Source organism: Salvelinus fontinalis, chromosome 12, assembly GCF_029448725.1.
Source record: "Salvelinus fontinalis isolate EN_2023a chromosome 12, ASM2944872v1, whole genome shotgun sequence".
NCBI lineage: Eukaryota > Metazoa > Chordata > Actinopteri > Salmoniformes > Salmonidae > Salvelinus > Salvelinus fontinalis.
In genome coordinates this window covers 19,958,549-19,976,026 of record NC_074676.1, presented here as the reverse complement: position 1 = coordinate 19,976,026, position 17,478 = coordinate 19,958,549, and the positions used below count along the sequence as shown (strand labels likewise).

At 42.2% G+C, this 17,478-nt stretch overlaps 1 protein-coding gene across 6 annotated transcripts in view; it reads right to left on the bottom strand.

Moving 5' to 3' along the window:
- LOC129866931 (serine/threonine-protein kinase WNK1-like) overlaps window positions 1-17,081 on the bottom strand; it is a 57,819-nt gene extending 40,738 nt beyond the window's left edge. For all 6 annotated transcript variants that reach the window (XM_055939971.1, XM_055939973.1, XM_055939972.1 and 3 more), the window contains exons 1-2: window positions 16,930-17,081; window positions 12,027-13,145 (exon numbers count right to left, since the gene is read on the bottom strand). In XM_055939971.1, coding sequence (XP_055795946.1) covers window positions 12,027-12,770 — 744 coding nt within the window. In that variant the 5' untranslated portion in view covers window positions 12,771-13,145; window positions 16,930-17,081. The remainder of the gene's footprint in view (window positions 1-12,026; window positions 13,146-16,929) is intronic.
- Between the last annotated feature and the right edge of the window lie 397 nt (window positions 17,082-17,478).

The window sequence follows — 17,478 nt, the reverse complement described above, 5'->3', positions numbered from 1 at the left end:
TCACAATTATTTATTTGAATTACGCGCCCTCCAGTTTCACCGGAAGTTGTCCCGCTAGCGGGCCCCGATCCTTTTAACCGAGCAGTGAGTCAAGAAGCAGTGGGGGGGGGGGGGGGTGGCGCAGTGGTCTAAGCTGTGTCACCAGAGACTCTGGGTTTGAGCCCAGGCTCTGTCGCAGCCGGCCGCGACCGGGAGGTCCATGGGGCGACACACAATTGGCCTAGTGTTTACATTAGAAGTCGGCCGATTAATCGGAATGGCCGATTAATTAGGGCCGATTTCAAGTTTTCATAACAATCGGAAATCGGTAATTTTGGACGCCGATTTTGCAGATTTATTATAAAAAAATATTGTTACACCTTTATTTAACTAAGCAAGTCAGTTAAGAACACATTCTTATTTTCAATGACGGCCTAGGAACGGTGGGTTAACTGCCTTGTTCAGGGGCAGAACAACATATTTTTACCTTGTCAACTCAGGGATTCAATCTTGCAACCTTACGGTTAACTAGTCCAACGCTCTAACCACCTGCCTCACGAGGAGCCCGCCTGTTACGCCAATGCAGTAAGAAGCCATGGTAAGTTGCTAGCTAGCATTAAACTTATCTTATAAAAAACAATCAATCAACCAATCATAATCACTAGTTATAACTACACATGGTTAATGATATTACTAGTTTATCTAGTGTCCTGCTTTGCATATAATCGATGCAGTGCGCATTCGCAAACAAGGACTGTTGTTGCTCCAACGTGTACCTAACCATGAACATCAATGCCTTTCTTAAAATCAATACACAGAAGTATATATTTTTAAACCTGCATATTTAGCTAAAAGAAATCCAGGTTAGCAGGCAATATTAACCAGGTGAAATTGTGTCACGTCTCTTGCGTTCATTGCACGCAGAGTCAGGGTATATGCAACAGTTTGGGCCGCCTGGCTCATTGCGAACTAATTTTACGTAATTATGACATAACATTGAAGGTTGTGCAATGTTAGAGGAATATTTAGACTGATGGATGCCACCCGTTAGATAAAATACGGAACGGTTCCGTATTTCACTGAAAGAATAAATGTTTTGTTTTCAAGATGATAGTTTCCGGATTCGACCATATTAATGACCTAAGGCTCGTATTTCTGTGTGTTATTATGTTATAATTAAGTCTATGATTTGAGCGATGGTGGGCACCAGCAGGCTCGTAAGCATTCATTCAAACAGCACTTTCGTGCATTTTGCCAGCAGCTCTGCTGTTTTTGAATTCAAACCTATCAACTCCCGAGATTAGGCTGGTGTAACCGATGTGAAATGGCTAGATAGTTAGCGGGGTACGCGCTAATAGCTTTTCAAACGTCACTCGCTCTGAGACATGGAGTGGTTGTTCCCTTTGCTCTGCATGGGTAACGCTGCTTCGAGGGTGGCTGTTGTCGATGTGTTCGAGCCCAGGTAGCGGCGAGGAGAGGGATGGAAGGTATACTGTTACACTGGCAATACTAAAGTGCCTATAAGAACATCCAATAGTCAAAGGTATATGAAATACAAATCGTATAGAGGGAAATAGTCCTATAATTCCTATAATAACTACAACCTAAAACTTCTTACCTGGGAATATTGAAGACTCATGTTAAAAAGGAACCACCAGCTTTCATATGTTCTCATGTTCTGAGCAAGGAACTTAAACGTTAGCTTTCTTACATGGCACATATTGCACTTTTACTTTCTTCTCCAACACTTTGTTTTTGCATTATTTAAACCAAATTGAACATGTTTCATTATTTATTTGAGGCTAAATTGATTTTATTGATGTATTATATTAAGTTAAAATAAGTGTTCATTCAGTATTGTTGTAATTGTCATTATTACATATAAAAGAACATTTACAAAAATGTAATTGAATTTTCTTTATTTATTTATATATATATATATATATATATATAAATATATAAAATCGGCCGATTAATCGGTATTGGCTTTTTTTGGTCCTCCAATAATCGGTATCGGCGTTGAAAAATCATAATCGGTCGACCTCTAGTTTACATGTCTTAATTATTTGAAAGATTGCTCAGAAAACCAAGTGTTTTAAGAGGCGTAAGTTTACTTAGATTTTTACCGTATGCCAATTAAGATAAGAGAATGGTGTTTACATGACTATTGCATTATTTGAATGGAGGCGGGCTTCAATTACCAGTAGAGAAATAAAAATAGTAGCTCTTTTTAATCATGCACCAAAACTGTGATTGCATTTAGAATTGTTGTGCAATGAATGGGCTTATAAAAGCTAAATGTTTTAGTCCAACAGCAACCAGCTGAGGAGCTGCAGGAGAAATCCAGCTCAAAAAAGTCTCTGTATGCTGTGCTTATGTGATAGTTGTGCTGGATAAATAAGTTACATGATGACTAATGAAAAACACAGCCTAATGTAACTCAACTAAACTAAATAAATGAACCCATAGACTGATACTCATGACTGTCAAATGCATTTCTAACTGGTATTTCCATCTATTTTTTTTTCTCCTGATCATTTTGGCCTTTATTTATCGGCTTTTCATTCATCTGTATTATTATTGCCGGTTATGTTTATTGTATAATGAGATCTTGGTCCTATCACTATGATCATTGATATTCTAAATAAGCTATCCCTTTCTTTCTGTGCCCCCAAATGATAGATATACTGGTAAAGTTACCAGATAGATGAAAAAAAATCTACCAGCCACTCAGAATACTTACCAGTCATAATAACATCAAAAACTACTCGGTTTAGTTTTTCCAGGTTCACTCAAAATCTATTATTTTTTTAATAAAAAATAATAAAAAAATGATGTTCCAAGTCCATAACAATGATTAAAACCACATCAGGAGACCACTTTTGAGGCCAGGGGAAGAAAAGAAAATATATTTGATGGTACTTGGCATCACTAACTGGCTACACAAAGTGGTAGACAGGCATTCCCATGCAGTTCTCTTCAGAAAGTTACAAGAAATACAAATCGCTGGTGCATTCTTTACAATATGAAAGAATCTGACCTCGCTTTTTTCTCTAGGGCACTCAAACAATTGCACAGTGAAGCCTATCATTACATTACAACAATTATTATCTGGGTGATTTTTCCCCCCCTGGTCACACTGGTGCTCCTAAAATAAAATATTAGGTCCCACAGCAAAATATCTAGGAGCACCTAATAGAGCCCTGGTGATACCTGGCCTCTGTGACCCGTCTTCACACACCGGCTTTGTCTGCAGCTGGGAGGCTGGAAAGCCAGTCTGGTCTAGTCTAGGTTGTGAGGGAAGAGATGGGCCTCGGTGTACATGGGGTTGGGGTGGGTGGTGTATAACCTAGACTATGTCTGGGGAATAAAGCCTTGTGCTTGAGTTTTACTGATCATGGGACAGCTTTAATAACCGTGTGAGGGGATTTCAGCTCCTCCCAGCATAGTGCCTACTAGGGTTGTGTGGTATTGACTTTTGTAACTTCATACTATACCAGGGTATACGGTATTACCACACAATGGGCAATATTTAATTCAAAAAACATATATATTTTTTGACGCACAAAACAAATTTAGGCAGCGGGGATCTTGATCCAGGGGGGATTGTCTCTTCTGTACCCAAGAAGCTTGATCTTGCAAGCTAGCAAGTTAGCAAACCAAATGCATAGCTGGAGCCCTGAGCTGGAGATCATTTATTTGGCAGATCTTAGATAGTTAACTTATACTTCTCAGCAATGGGGTAGCACACAACACTTTATGTTTGTGACAAAGATTTGACATGTAGAGTTCGAGAGGGAGCATAAAATAAAGAAAAGGCAAGAATATTTCCTGAGGCAATAGAAAATAAAATGTGCAGCTTGATTGGTTATACGATTTATGTCTGAATCCTGGGGAGATATTAGTCACATGCCACTGTCAGCATCATCTCTGTAGAATGGATGGAGTGTGGAAGGAGAGAGAGAAGGGACTACGTGGAGGGGGGAGGAGGAGATAGAAGATGGATATATAGAGAGCTGAAGAAACAGGCCTTGGCAGGCCAGCCTGCTGCGCTTCACACAGGAGATTAGAAATTCATCAGTCAGGAATCTGACCCATTTTAAATTCACAAAAGCAATGAGCTCAGGGGTTGGACTGAGCATGTGCAGAATTCTCTCTCCGGGCTGAGTGAGGAGGAAGGGCTGTGATAGCAGCATCTCCACGTTCTTGGTGTGTGTGGGATCTGTGATTGTTATGACAGGCTCAGTGTCAATATAAAAACAGTGCATTAGGAAAGCATTCAGACCCCTTGACTTTTCCCACTTTGCTAAATTACAGCCTTATTCTAAAATGGATTAAATGTGTTTTTCCTCATCAAGCTTTACACAATACCCCATGACAAAAAAAAACAGGTTTTAAAGAAAATTTGGAAAAATGTCAAGAAGGACAACCATCTCTGCAGCACTCCACCAATCATGCCTTTATGGTAGAGTGGCCAAACAGAAGCCATTTCTCAGTAAAAGGCAAAACAGCCCACTTGGAGTTTGCCAAAACGCACAAAAAGACTCTCAGACCATAAGAAACAAGATTCTCTGGTCTGATGAAACCAACATAGAACTAGTCGGCCTGAATGCCAAGCGTCACGTCTGGAGGAAACCTGGCACCATATCTACGGTGAAGCATGGTGGTGTCAGCATCACGCTGTGGGGATGTTTTTCAGCGGCATGGACTGGGAGACTAGTCAGGATCGAGGCAAAGATGAAGGGAGCAAAGTAAAGAGAGATCCTTGAAGAAAACCTGTTCCAGAGCGCCCAGGACCTCAGACTGGTGCGAAGGTTCACAGGACAAAGACCCTAAGCACACAGCCAAGACAATGCAGGAGTGGCTTCGGGACAAGTCTCTGAATGTCCTTGAGTGGTCCAGCCAGAGCCCGGGACTTGAACCCGATCGAACATCCCTGGAAAGACCTGAAAACCATCCAACCTGAGAGCTTGAGAGGATCTGCAGAGAATAATGTGAGAAATTCACCAAATACAGCTGTGCCAAGTTTGTAGCATCATACCCAAGAAGACACCAGGCTGTAATCGCTGCCAAAGGTGCTTCAACAAAGTACTGAGTAAAAAGGCCGAATACTTATTTAAATGCAATATCTGTTTTTAATAAATGTTTGCTTTGTCATTATGGGGTAGTGTGTGTAGATAGATTAAATTGTTTTTTTTTTCATCAAATTTTTTAATAAGGCTGTAACATAACAAAATGTGGAAAGTCAAGGGGACTGAATACTTTCCCAATGCACGGTATATGGTCTTTTTTTTAATTTTATACAGGGTAAAGTTGATAATTTCATAACCAACCTTCGTGAATTCTCATCCGAGTGGAGAAGCGTCTGATGTGGAGCAGAAAGTTTTTTATTTATTCTGCATTAACGCGAGACACATTACTAGCTAACACTTTTAAAATCGGCAAAAATGACAAATTAGTGGGTGATTTTCTTCAACTTTAAGTTGTAATTTAACATCATGACTTTCAAGACAAAACATGCAACACAGCTCTGTGTGACTGTACGAGTAAAGGATAAACACATTGTGAAACACTTGTCATACCAATACCACAATGAGGAAGGACACATTCTTTACACAAAATGAGGAAGTGTGGGGCCACTCTAGCGCCCTTCCTCTGACCAGAAAGAATCCAAACAATTAAAAGGGAAAAGGCAACGCCGTTTCTTAAAAAGGGAAAAAAGCTGTGGATGTGACTCAGGAGACTGAATCAGGGAGGAAATCACTCTGGGTGTGGGCCACGAGATTCTACTGGAACGTGAACAGTCACCGGTGTTGTGGTGGTATAGACCCATGTAGTAGGGAGTGAATGTAATTAGTCATTTCCGGTCACAACTTGCAGACTTGTTTACGTGCTACTGCACGTTTTGTTGCCAACCTTACTTGACTATCTGACAACTTTACGGTTTTTACTTTTTAATTACCGTTTATATTTTTTGTTTTTCCCTCACTCAACTTTTTCACTCCGGACGTTTTATCTGGACATGGTTCTTCAGGACTTCCAACAGCCGAAGCTAAGTAGTAACATTAACATGATGCCTTCTAATTGCAGTCGCTGTACTCATAATATACAGGAGAACGATCGCCTTACGGCGAGGATAGCTGTGCTGCAAGCCCAGCTTCAGACGCAATCGTTAGGCAAGGGTCATTTCAGTGTAGGAAAGGATGAAACAGCGTTGGTGCCACCAGTAAGTACAGATAGTAACGTTAGTATAAATCCCCTCGCACCGTCCCCGCAGCCGGACAACTTTCTCATGGCTTCTGGAGGGAAATGCTGTAGGAATGCTCAACTGGTGTCGCTCATTCAGCCGACAGAAAATTTCAACCGGTTTTCCCCATTAAGCAGCGAGTCGGAGTCAGAGGCCGAGCCTTCTCTGGTCTCTACTCCTCCCGTTACGGGGTCTGAGACGCCGAAGGCTCACACCATTAGCTCTGACAAATTGAAAACCCTAGTCATTGGCGACTCCAATACCCGCAGTATTAGACTTAAAACGAATCATCCAGCGATCATACACTGTTTACCAGGGGGCAGGGCTACCGACTTTAAGGCTAATCTGAAGATGGTGCTGGCTAAAGCTAAAACTGGCGAGTGTAGAGATATTGTTATCGACGTCGGCACCAACGATGTTAGGATGAAACAGTCAGAGGTCACCAAGGGCAACATAGCTTCAGTGTGTAAATCAGCTAGAAAGATGTGTCGGCATCGAGTAATTGTCTCTGGCCTCCTCCCAGTTAGGAGGAGTGATGACCTCTACAGCAGAGTCTCACAACTCAATCGCTGGTTGAAAACTGTTTTCTGCCCCTCCCAAAAGATAGAATTTGTAGATAATTGGCCCTCTTTCTGGGACTCACCCACAAACAGGACCAAGCCTGTCCTGTTGAGGAGTGACGGACTCCATCCTAGCTGGAGGGGTGCTCTCATCTTATCTACGAACATAGACAGGGCTCTAACTCTTGGCCTGACTGAAACATGGCTTAAGCCTGATGTGTTAAATGAGGCCTCACCTCCTGGTTACACTAGTGACCATATCCCCCGTGCATCCCGCAAAGGCGGAGGTGTTGCTAACATTTACGACAGCAAATTTCAATTTACAATTAAAAAAAAGACGTTTTCTTCTTTTGAGCTTCTAGTCATGAAATCTATGCAGCCTACCCAATCACTTTTTATAGCTACTGTTTACAGGCCTCCTGGGCCATATACAGCGTTCCTCACTGAGTTCCCTGAATTCCTATCGGACCTTGTAGTCATAGCAAATAATATTCACATTTTTGGTGACTTTAATATTCACATGGAAAAGTCCACAGACCCACTCCAAAAGGCTTTCGGAGCCATCCTCGACTCAGTGGGTTTAGTCCAACATGTCTCTGGACCTACTCACTGCCACAGTCATACTCTGGACCTAGTTTTGTCCCATTGAATAAATGTTGTGGATCTTAATGTTTTTCCTCATAACCCTGGACTATCGGACCACCATTTTATTACGTGTGCAATCGCAACAAATAATCTGCTCAGACCCCAACCAAGGAGCATCAAAAGTCGTGCTATAAATTCTCAGACAACCCAAAGTTTCCTTGATGCCCTTCCAGACTCCCTCTGCCTACCCAAGGACGTCAGAGGACAAATCAGTTAACCACCTAACTGAGGAACTCAATTTAACCTTGCGCAATACCCTAGATGCAGTTGCACCCCTAAAAACTAAAAACATTTGTCATAAACTAGCTCCCTGGTATACAGAAAATACCCGAGCTCTGAAGCAAGCTTCCAGAAAATTGGAACGGAAATGGCGTCACACCAAAATGGAAGTCTTCCGACTAGCTTGGAAAGATAGTTCCGTGCAGTATCGAAGAGCCCTCACTGCTGCTCGATCATCCTATTTTTCCAACTTAATGGAGGAAAATAAGAACAATCCAACATTTATTTTTGATACTGTCGCAAAGCTAACTAAAAAGCAGCATTCCCCAAGAGAGTATGGCTTTCACTTCAGCAGTAATAAATTCATGAACTTCTTTGAGGAAAAGATCATGATCATTAGAAAGCAAATTACAGACTCCTCTTTAAATCTGCGTATTCCTCCAAAGCTCAGTTGTCCTGAGTCTGCACAACTCTGCCAGGACCTAGGATCGAGAGAGACACTTAAGTGTTTTAGTACTATATCTCTTGACACAATGATGAAAATAATCATGGCCTCTAAACCTTCAAGCTGCATACTGGACCCTATTCCAACTAAACTACTGAAAGAGCTGCTTCCTGTGCTTGGCCCTCCTATGTTGAACATAATAAATGGCTCTCTATCCACCGGATGTGTACCAAACTCACTAAAAGTGGCAGTAATAAAGCCTCTCTTGAAAAAGCCAAACCTTGACCCAGAAAATATTTAAAAAACTAATCGGCCTATATCGAATCTTCCATTCCTCTCAAATTTTAGAAAAAGCTGTTGCGCAGCAACTGAATGCCTTCCTGAAGACAAACAATGTATACGAAATGCTTCAGTCTGGTTTTAGACCTTATCATAGCACTGAGACTGCACTTGTGAAGGTGGTAAATGACCTATTAATGGCGTCAGACCGAGGCTCTGCATCTATCCTCGTGCTCCTAGAACTTAGTGCTGCTTTTGATACCATCGAACACCACATTCTTTTGGAGAGATTGGAAACCCAAATTGGTCTACACGGACAAGTTCTGGCCTGGTTTAGATCTTATCTGTCGGAAAGATATCAATTTGTCTCTGTGAATGGTTTGTCCTCTGACAAATCAACTGAAAATTTCGGTGTTCCTCAAGGTTCCGTTTTACGACCACTATTGTTTTTGCTATATATTTTACCTCTTGGGGATGTCATTCGAAAACATAATGTTATCTTTCACTGCTATGCAGATGACACACAGCTGTACATTTCAATGAAACATGGTGAAGCCCCAAAATTGCCCTCCCTAGAAGCCTGTGTTGCAGACATGGCTGCAAACTTTCTACTGTTAAACTCAGACAACACAGAGATGCTTGTTCTAGGTCCCATGAAACAAAGAGATCTTCTGTTGAATCTGACAATTAATCTTGATGGTTGTACAGTCGTCTCAAATAAAACTGTGAAGGACCTCGGCGTTACTCTGGACCCTGATCTCTCTTTTGACGAACATATCAAAACTGTTTCAAGGACAGCTTTTTTCCATCTACGTAACATTGCAAAAATCAGAAACTTTCTGTCCAAAAATGATGCAGAAAAATGTATCCAGGCTTTTGTTACTTCTAGGTTAGACTACTGCAATGCTCTACTTTCCGGCTACCCGGATAAAGCACTAAATAAACTTCAGTTAGTGCTAAATACAGCTGCTAGAATCCTGACTAGAACCAAGAAATTTGATCATATTACTCCAGTGCTAGCCTCCCTACACTGGCTTCCTGTTAAGGCAAGGGCTGATTTCAAGGTTTTACTGCTAACCTACAAAGAATTACATGGGCTTGCTCCTACCTATCTTTCCGATTTGGTCCTGCCGTACATACCTACACGTACGCTACGGTCACAAGACGCAGGCCTCCTTACTGTCCCTAGAATTTCTAAGCAAACAGCTGGAGGCAGGGCTTTCTCCTATAGAGCTCCATTTTTATGGAATGGTCTGCCTACCCATGTGAGAGACGCAGACTCGGTCTCAACCTTTAAGTCTTTACTGAAGACTCATATCTTCAGTAGGTCATATGATTGAGTGTAGTCTGGCCCAGGAGTGTGAAGGTGAACGGAAAGGCTCTGGAGCAACAAACCACCCTTGCTGTCTCTGCCTGGCAGGTTCCCCTCTCTCCACTGGGATTCTCTGCCTCTAACGCTATTACATGTGCTGAGTCACTGGCTTACTGGTGCTCTTCCATGCCGTCCCTAAGAGGGGTGCGTCACTTGAGTGGGTTGAGTCACTGACGTGGTCTTCCTGTCCGGGTTGGCGCCCCCCCTTGGGTTGTGCCATGGCGGAGATCTTTGTGGGCTATACTCGGCCTTGTCTCAGGATGGTAAGTTGGTGGATGAAGATATCCCTCTAGTGGTGTGGGGGCTGTGCTTTGGCAAAGTGGGTGGGGCTATATCCTGCCTGTTTGGCCCTGTCCGGGGGTATCATTGGATGGGGCCACAATGTCTCCTGACCCCTCCTGTCTCAGCCTCCAGTATTTATGCTGCAGTAGTTTGTGTCGGGGGGCTAGGGTCAGTCTGTTATATCTGGAGTATTTCTCTTGTCTTATCCGGTGTCCTGTGTGAATTTAAGTATGCTCTCTCTAATTCTCTCTTTCTGTCTCTCTGAGGACCTGAGCCCTAGGACCATGCCTCAGGACTACCTGGCATGATGACTCCTTGCTGTCCCCAGTCCACCTGCTCCAGTTTCAACTGTTCCGCCTGCGGCTATGGAACCCTGACCTGTTCACCGGACATGCTACCTGTCCCAGACCTGCTGTTTTCAACTCTCTAGAGACAGCAGGAGCGGTAGAGATACTCTCAATGATTTGCTATGAAAGGCCAACTGACATTTACTCCTGAGATGCTGACTTGTTGTACCCTCGACAACTACTGTGATTATTATTATTTGACCATGCTGGTCATTTATGAACATTTGAACATCTTGGCCATGTTCTGTTATAATCTCCACCCAGCACAGCCAGAAGAGGACTGGCCACCCCTCATAGCCTGGTTCCTCTCTAGGTTTCTTCCTAGGGTGTGGCCTTTCTAGGGAGTTTTTCCTAGCCACCGTGCTTCTACACCTGCATTGCTTGCTGTTTGGGGTTTTAGGCTTGGTTTCTGTACAGCACTTTGATATCAGCTGATGTAAGACGGGCTATATAAATACATTTGATTTTAAATAAATAAATTTGATGTAGTAGGTACTAAACGGTCAATAAGAACACATTGTCAAATTCAATTTCAAAAAGCTTTGCTGCATTGTGCACAAATGAAGATGACCCTTATATTCAGGAAGGGGTACATCCTGATCGAAAATATATTGTTATCCCTAGGGACAACACCAGAATCACAATATTTTTTCCATGGCAAAAATGAAAACACAAAGCAGGCCACACTTTGGTCCTTTAAAAACCTTCGGTATGTAAAATAGTGTGCTATAGCCTGGAAAATAAATCAACATGACTCTGGATGACAACATAATGACGTTTGTTTCCAACATTAGGGATGTTTTCCTAAACAAGTTAAATCCCCTGTGTTTTGTTTCCTTGTCACAACACTAACGAGTATCACAATATTTGTATTGTCCCAACCCTAGTCAGCTCTAACATTGCGGGCTAGATCTCAGAGAGGAAATGCCAGGAACTTGACTAATGAGATAAGGCCTATAATAAATACAAAGGTGAGGGTTTGGAAGAACAAAGGAGACATTGCACTAGTGTACTAAACTAATATCAGGAGGATTATTAGCAAATATTTTACAACAGATATTTGATACGGCTTTGAGATACAGAATGCACATTGGCCATTGCGATTGCATAGGCCTCATTGGGCAGTAGGCTACAACTGCAAAGTTTTTTAGGATATTACATTTATTAATAGACGGCTACTACCAGTCGGTATAATATTTAGAGTTGGCAATCTAGCTCATGTTTTTTAGTTTCCACTTACTCAGTTGGTGAATTACCCCCTAATAAATTAGCCTATGATATCAGTGCACATAAAGTCGCATGTAAATTTGCATCACCAGAGCATGGCAATGTGAAGGGGCATGCTCAGATGACTGTGACTGATTTAAAACACCTGAGGGTGTGTCACCGGTGACACCCACAGTTAATGTCCAAATGCCCTGAATGTGACTCAGACCGCATGACAGTACCACAGTCACAGGAAAGAAAGATAGGTAGACTTATGGGCCTAGACCTCAGTAGTCATGAAGGGAGGGATTTGAGGATACAAGTTTATTAAATAGATAGTATTGAGATGCAGGTAGCTTAGTGGTTAGAGTGTTGGGCCAGTAAACAAAATGACTAGTTAAATAAAGTTTCAATAAATAAAAAATGAAAAAGCCCTTGCTCTTACCTGCAGCTCACACCATGCCACCTCCACTGTGGTCTCTGTGTCCAGGCCCTTGTAGACAGTCTTGAAGGAACCACGTCCAATCTCAATGTCAAACTTCAGGAAACGCCCATCCGGCGACGTTCCCACCGCTTTCGTCTCTGCTTCCTCGATGTCATCCTGCACCTTTTTCTCTGCCTCTCTCTGTTCAGCCTCCACCCGGGCTTTCTCCTTCTCCTCCTCCCCCTCTTCCCTCTCCTTCACTTCACCGCTACTTCCAGGTTCTGTCGTTTGGCTTGGCGGTAGGGCAGCTAGACTGTTTGCTGGCTGAGCCACTACTGCATCCCCATCACAGATATCTTGTACTACGGCAGCCTTCTGCTCTACAGACACATCTACCTTCACTTCTCCTCCTTCGCTCTCCGTCACAGTCACACGGGGTGCAGGTCTTGGGGTAGGGGGTGGACCGGCAGGATGGGACACATCTTGCACGGGGGGTACAATGGGCGCAAAGATAGGGATTGTACTGGGTAAGGGGAGGTCAAGGGCGGTGGCATTGGAGTCACTGATGACGCTGCGGCGGAAGAATGGTCGATATTCGGCGGTGCAGCGATCGCGCTCCATGGTGTGGTGGCGGTGCCTCACCTCCACTGCCACCTTTTCACCAACAAGTGAGTCTGAGCCAGATCCGTTGTTTACGTTGCCATCACCACTCTTGGAAAGGGGAGCCAGGAACTTCACCATCTTGTCGTTGGGCTTTTCCGACATCCCACCACCCAACGCGAGAGTGAGCGGATACGATTCAACAGAGAAAAGAGAAGTCAAACTTCCTCCATACAGGCTTTGGAATGAAACAAATCTATCTGGTCAAAAAGAAAAAAGGTGTACAGGGCTCAGCGTCTGGATAGAGGGTGTTCTTTTGTAGATGGAAACGAACAGAACACAGTCACGGAACAGGAAAAGCTGATGCTGATACACAAGACCCTTTAGATCCACACCATCCATGCTGCAAGAAACCAGGTACAACCGCGGTCCATCATAAGGAGCCACCAGGGCAGGGGAAAGAGCTAGACTCTGCTCCAAGCACTGAGCTTCACTGCAGGCAACGACAGGCCACACACTGCCAGATGAGATCAAGTGTCACTGCAGGGGGAAAGAAGCAGGGAGAGATGAGATCAGTATTACAATAAAATTCAGGGGAGAAAGGGAAAACTGGTTTAAAGGCAGGCGGGGGGAGGGTTTGGTCAGAAAATCTAGAATTCCTGACTTATCAGGCCAAATTCCCTCAATGAGTGCAAAGAGAGGTTTGAGGAATGTCTGTTTAAAAAAAGTTGTTAAGAAGCAGTACATTAGAGTGAATATCTGTAGCTACCTTGTTGTGGTGGTCAAGTGGCAGACAGTTATCTCAAGCTTTACAGTACACAGCAGAGTAACAGTGATTCAACTAGGTAACTAAATATCACAATATTTACACATAATACGACAGTAGCTTCGTTGGCTTGTACGTTGTAGTCAACTGCATTCAACGCCGACCCAACAGCAGCTTTGAAACACTACAAGGTTTTATGCAACCCTCTGTCCTAGTTATGTCACACTGTTATGGGTCTAAACCACATTGATTAAACCCCCTAGAGTCGATTGACACACCTGTGCCTCACAAAGTGACGTCATTTTGAATATTGAATAGCTCCGTGTGTTTATGCTAGAGACTTACTGTTTCTTGTAGTGGCTGCAAATCAAGGCCCTCTTTCCGCCGATATAAAGTTTACACCTATTCCATAACATGGGAGCTTGTGAAAGTGGCCTTTTTCTACACGAGGATCCAGACAAGAAAATTATCACGAAACCGTCTGTAAAACCCGAACCGTCTGAGTTACAAACTAATATGTGACAGTGTCGGTTGTTTGGCTATACGACAACCACAAGCTTTACAACAGTCGTCTCAAATCTGTCACTGACGTCGTAATTTTGAGGTCATCTCACAAAACCGACTGTCCAGACTGAACCATCAGAGCTACACACCAATATCGAAAGGGGAGACTCACAAAGGTGTCGGTTGTTCTGCCTAGTGGTTAGAGCATTGGACTTGTAACTGAAAGGTTGCAAGATTGAATCCCCAGCTGACAAGGTAAAAATCTGTCGTTCTGCCCCTGAACAAGGCAGTTCCTAGGCCATCATTGAAAATAAGAATTTGTTCTTAACTGACTTGCATGATAATGCACGGCCCCATGTTGCAAGGCTCTGTATACAATTCCTGGAAGCTGAAAATGTCCCAGTTCTTCCATGGCCTGTATACTCAGCAGACATGTCATACTGTTGCGCATGTTTGGGATGCTCTGGATCGACGTGTACAACAGTGTGTTCCAGTTCCCGGCAATATCCAGCGACTTTGCATAGCCATTGAAGAGGAATGGGACAACATTCCACAGGCCACAATCAACTCTATGCGAAGATGTGTCACGCTACATGAGGAAAATGGTGGTCACACCAGATACTGACTGGTTTTCTGATCCACTGACTGGATTTTTGTTGGTCACAAGGTATGTGACCAACAGATGCATGTTTGTATTCCCAGTCATGTGAAATCCATAGATCAGGGCCTAATGAATTAATTTCAATTGACCAATTTTCTGTATATGAACTGTAACTCTTTGAAATTGTTGCATGTTGCGTTTATATTTTTGTTGCGTGTGAGATATATATACACAAACAAAATAACTGATTAAATATTGAATTTTGCATTTACTGCTATAGCCCATAGAAATGCATTGAGTAACACATTCATATTTGACAAAACAAAGTAAATTAATCATTAGGAACAAGGTTTTGAAGTGAGATCTATATCTGAGAGGGAAAAGAACTGAGAAAAAATAAATGTACACCCATGTTTGGTCATTATTCTTGGCACATTTTACCCCCAATGCATGTTTTACAGCCTGGTACTTGGTTACCTTCAGACCACTCCCCTGAAGATTACCTGCTGGCCACTAACAAGGATGTTAACAAATTTGTGCACAAAATTAGACCAACCTTTTGGTGCGTATTGAACATTTCTGGTATCTTTTATTTCAGCTCAAGAAATATGGGACAAACACGTTACGTTTTTATTTTTGTTCAGTATATATTTTTGTTATACCTACAGGGGTCCTAAAATCCAATGGCTAAATGATACATTTTATGACAATCTTTAAACAATTCTATATGCTAGCTTTGTAGATATTGCGGTCTAAGACCTACACGGCTTAATTTCTGAGCTTTGTAGAGAAAATCGTGTGATTCAATTCAGCACAACCTATTTGTGTATGTGCTACACTTATAAAAAAATGTGACATTGATGAGTCAGTTATCAATGTGAAATGCTTGACGTAAATGTGTTAACATTTTCTAACTAAATAGATAACATTAGCGACCAAATATACTCAACGCACAAACCGCAGAATTTCGCAACATCGCGAGACTTCCAGGAACGCTTGCGAAACAGACCTGGGTTCATAGTTTGATAAATCAATTAGAGAAGTGAAAGATTACTTCTTAGCTGTTCATTTTCTCGAACTCTAAAGTAACAACCTTGATTATAGCTAACGTCATAACTAGTTGATCACGTCATTAATCCCAACCTCATGAAAGTGAAATGTTTTAATTTCCCTAAAAGCAACTTGATATTGAAGGAGTGGCTTTGATTTTACAGCCTACATATGCGCAGTTCGGCGCGAGACGACCGTTACACCTATTTATACGCATGAGTTTAGCGAGCCAACGTCGCCTGCAATCAAAGATGTTACAGTTGCGATTGGAGATTTATATTGGATTAACAGTTTTAGCCTAACTTTTTTTATATTTTTCCCTAAAATGACATACCCAAATCCAGCTCAGGCCCTGAAGCAATGATATGCATATTCTTGGTACTATTTGAAAGGAAACACTTTGAAGTTTGTGGAAATCGGAATTGAATGTAAGAGAACATAACACAATAGATATGGTAGAAGAAAATACAAAAAAAACAAAAACGTTTAAAAATATCTGTATCTTCTTTCGACAAACGTTAGCTACTAGTTAGTTAGCTCACCATCATTCCATGGCGACTGCGCAGTTAGCTAGCTAGTATTATTAACTTACCTAAAAATTAGTGATAGAAATATAAAAAGTTTCTAAACCCAAAGGCGCAACATTGCAAGACCTCCGGGAATGCTTGAGAAACAGACCAATCAAACCAGAGATGTGAACAATTCTTACTTGGTTGTTCATTTTCTCAAAATCTAAAGGCGCAATCTAGATTCAAGGAAATGTCTTAAGTGGTTTAACATGTTATTACTCCAACCTCGTGAAACTGAGAAACTGGCACGTTTTCATTTTCGTAAAAAAACAACTTTATATCACAGGAGTGCCTTTGAGTTGACAGCCTGCACATGCGTAGTTCGGCGCGAGACGACCGTTAGACCCGATGACGTGTTTCTACGCATGAGCTATGGTAGCCAAGGTCCCCATGATATCGCCTACTAGTGTGATCGGAGAAGCAAATTTAGCCTACCTTCACACTGTACTGTCTTTGGAAATATCTCATAGTTAACTAACTACTTTAAGTTATCGAGCTACGATGGTGCTTGGTGGCGACTAGCAACTTAACAGTTAGCTACCCCAACTTGATAAAATAACAATTGATTAACGTTTGTCAAATTACATTATCGTGAAATCGAAACGATAACACAAAACAATAATAATACAAAGACAAAAAACGAACATGAGATTTGGCACTTGACTGTTTTAAATCTGTCTGATTCGCGTTGGCTAGCTGGAGCGAGAGTTCTTTGTTAGCCCATCTCCGCATAGAACATCGAAGGACAGTTCCGCGTTGCCAAAACTGCGATTTCTCTCCCGCTCATAGAATGCTAATAATAATAGAAATACTTTAATCGGTAGTTTCATTTACCGTTGTATGGTCAAGTTTCCATCCATAAGTAGCCATCAAGCTGTGAGAAAACTCTCCGAGACGTTTGTTTACCCAAGAAGGTCCTTGCCAAAGGAGCCGGTTGGAGCCTTCCAAACACAAACAGGCAGCGTCGATTCTTCTTCTTTGGGTTTATTGGCGAACTACACGAAAATTGTCACCACCAACTGGACAGGGGTGAAAAATTCACTAAAGAAAAGTAAATTACACTGTCTACAGCAAAGCTCAAATTAACATTATTCAACACAAACTACGAAAGAAAAAAAACTGTGTGTATATATATATATGTGTGTGTGTGTGTGGGCCAGTGACATTTAAAAAAAATTGATTTCATTTTAAATTCAAGCTGTATCACAACAAAATGTGGAAAAAGTCAAAGGGTCTGAATACTTTCTGAAGGCACTGTGTAACAGTATAACTTTAAACCGTCCCCTCGCCCCGACACGGGCGCGAACCAGGTACCCTCTGCACACATCGACAACAGTCGCCCACGAAGCAGCGTTACCCATCGCTCCACAAAAGCCACGGCCC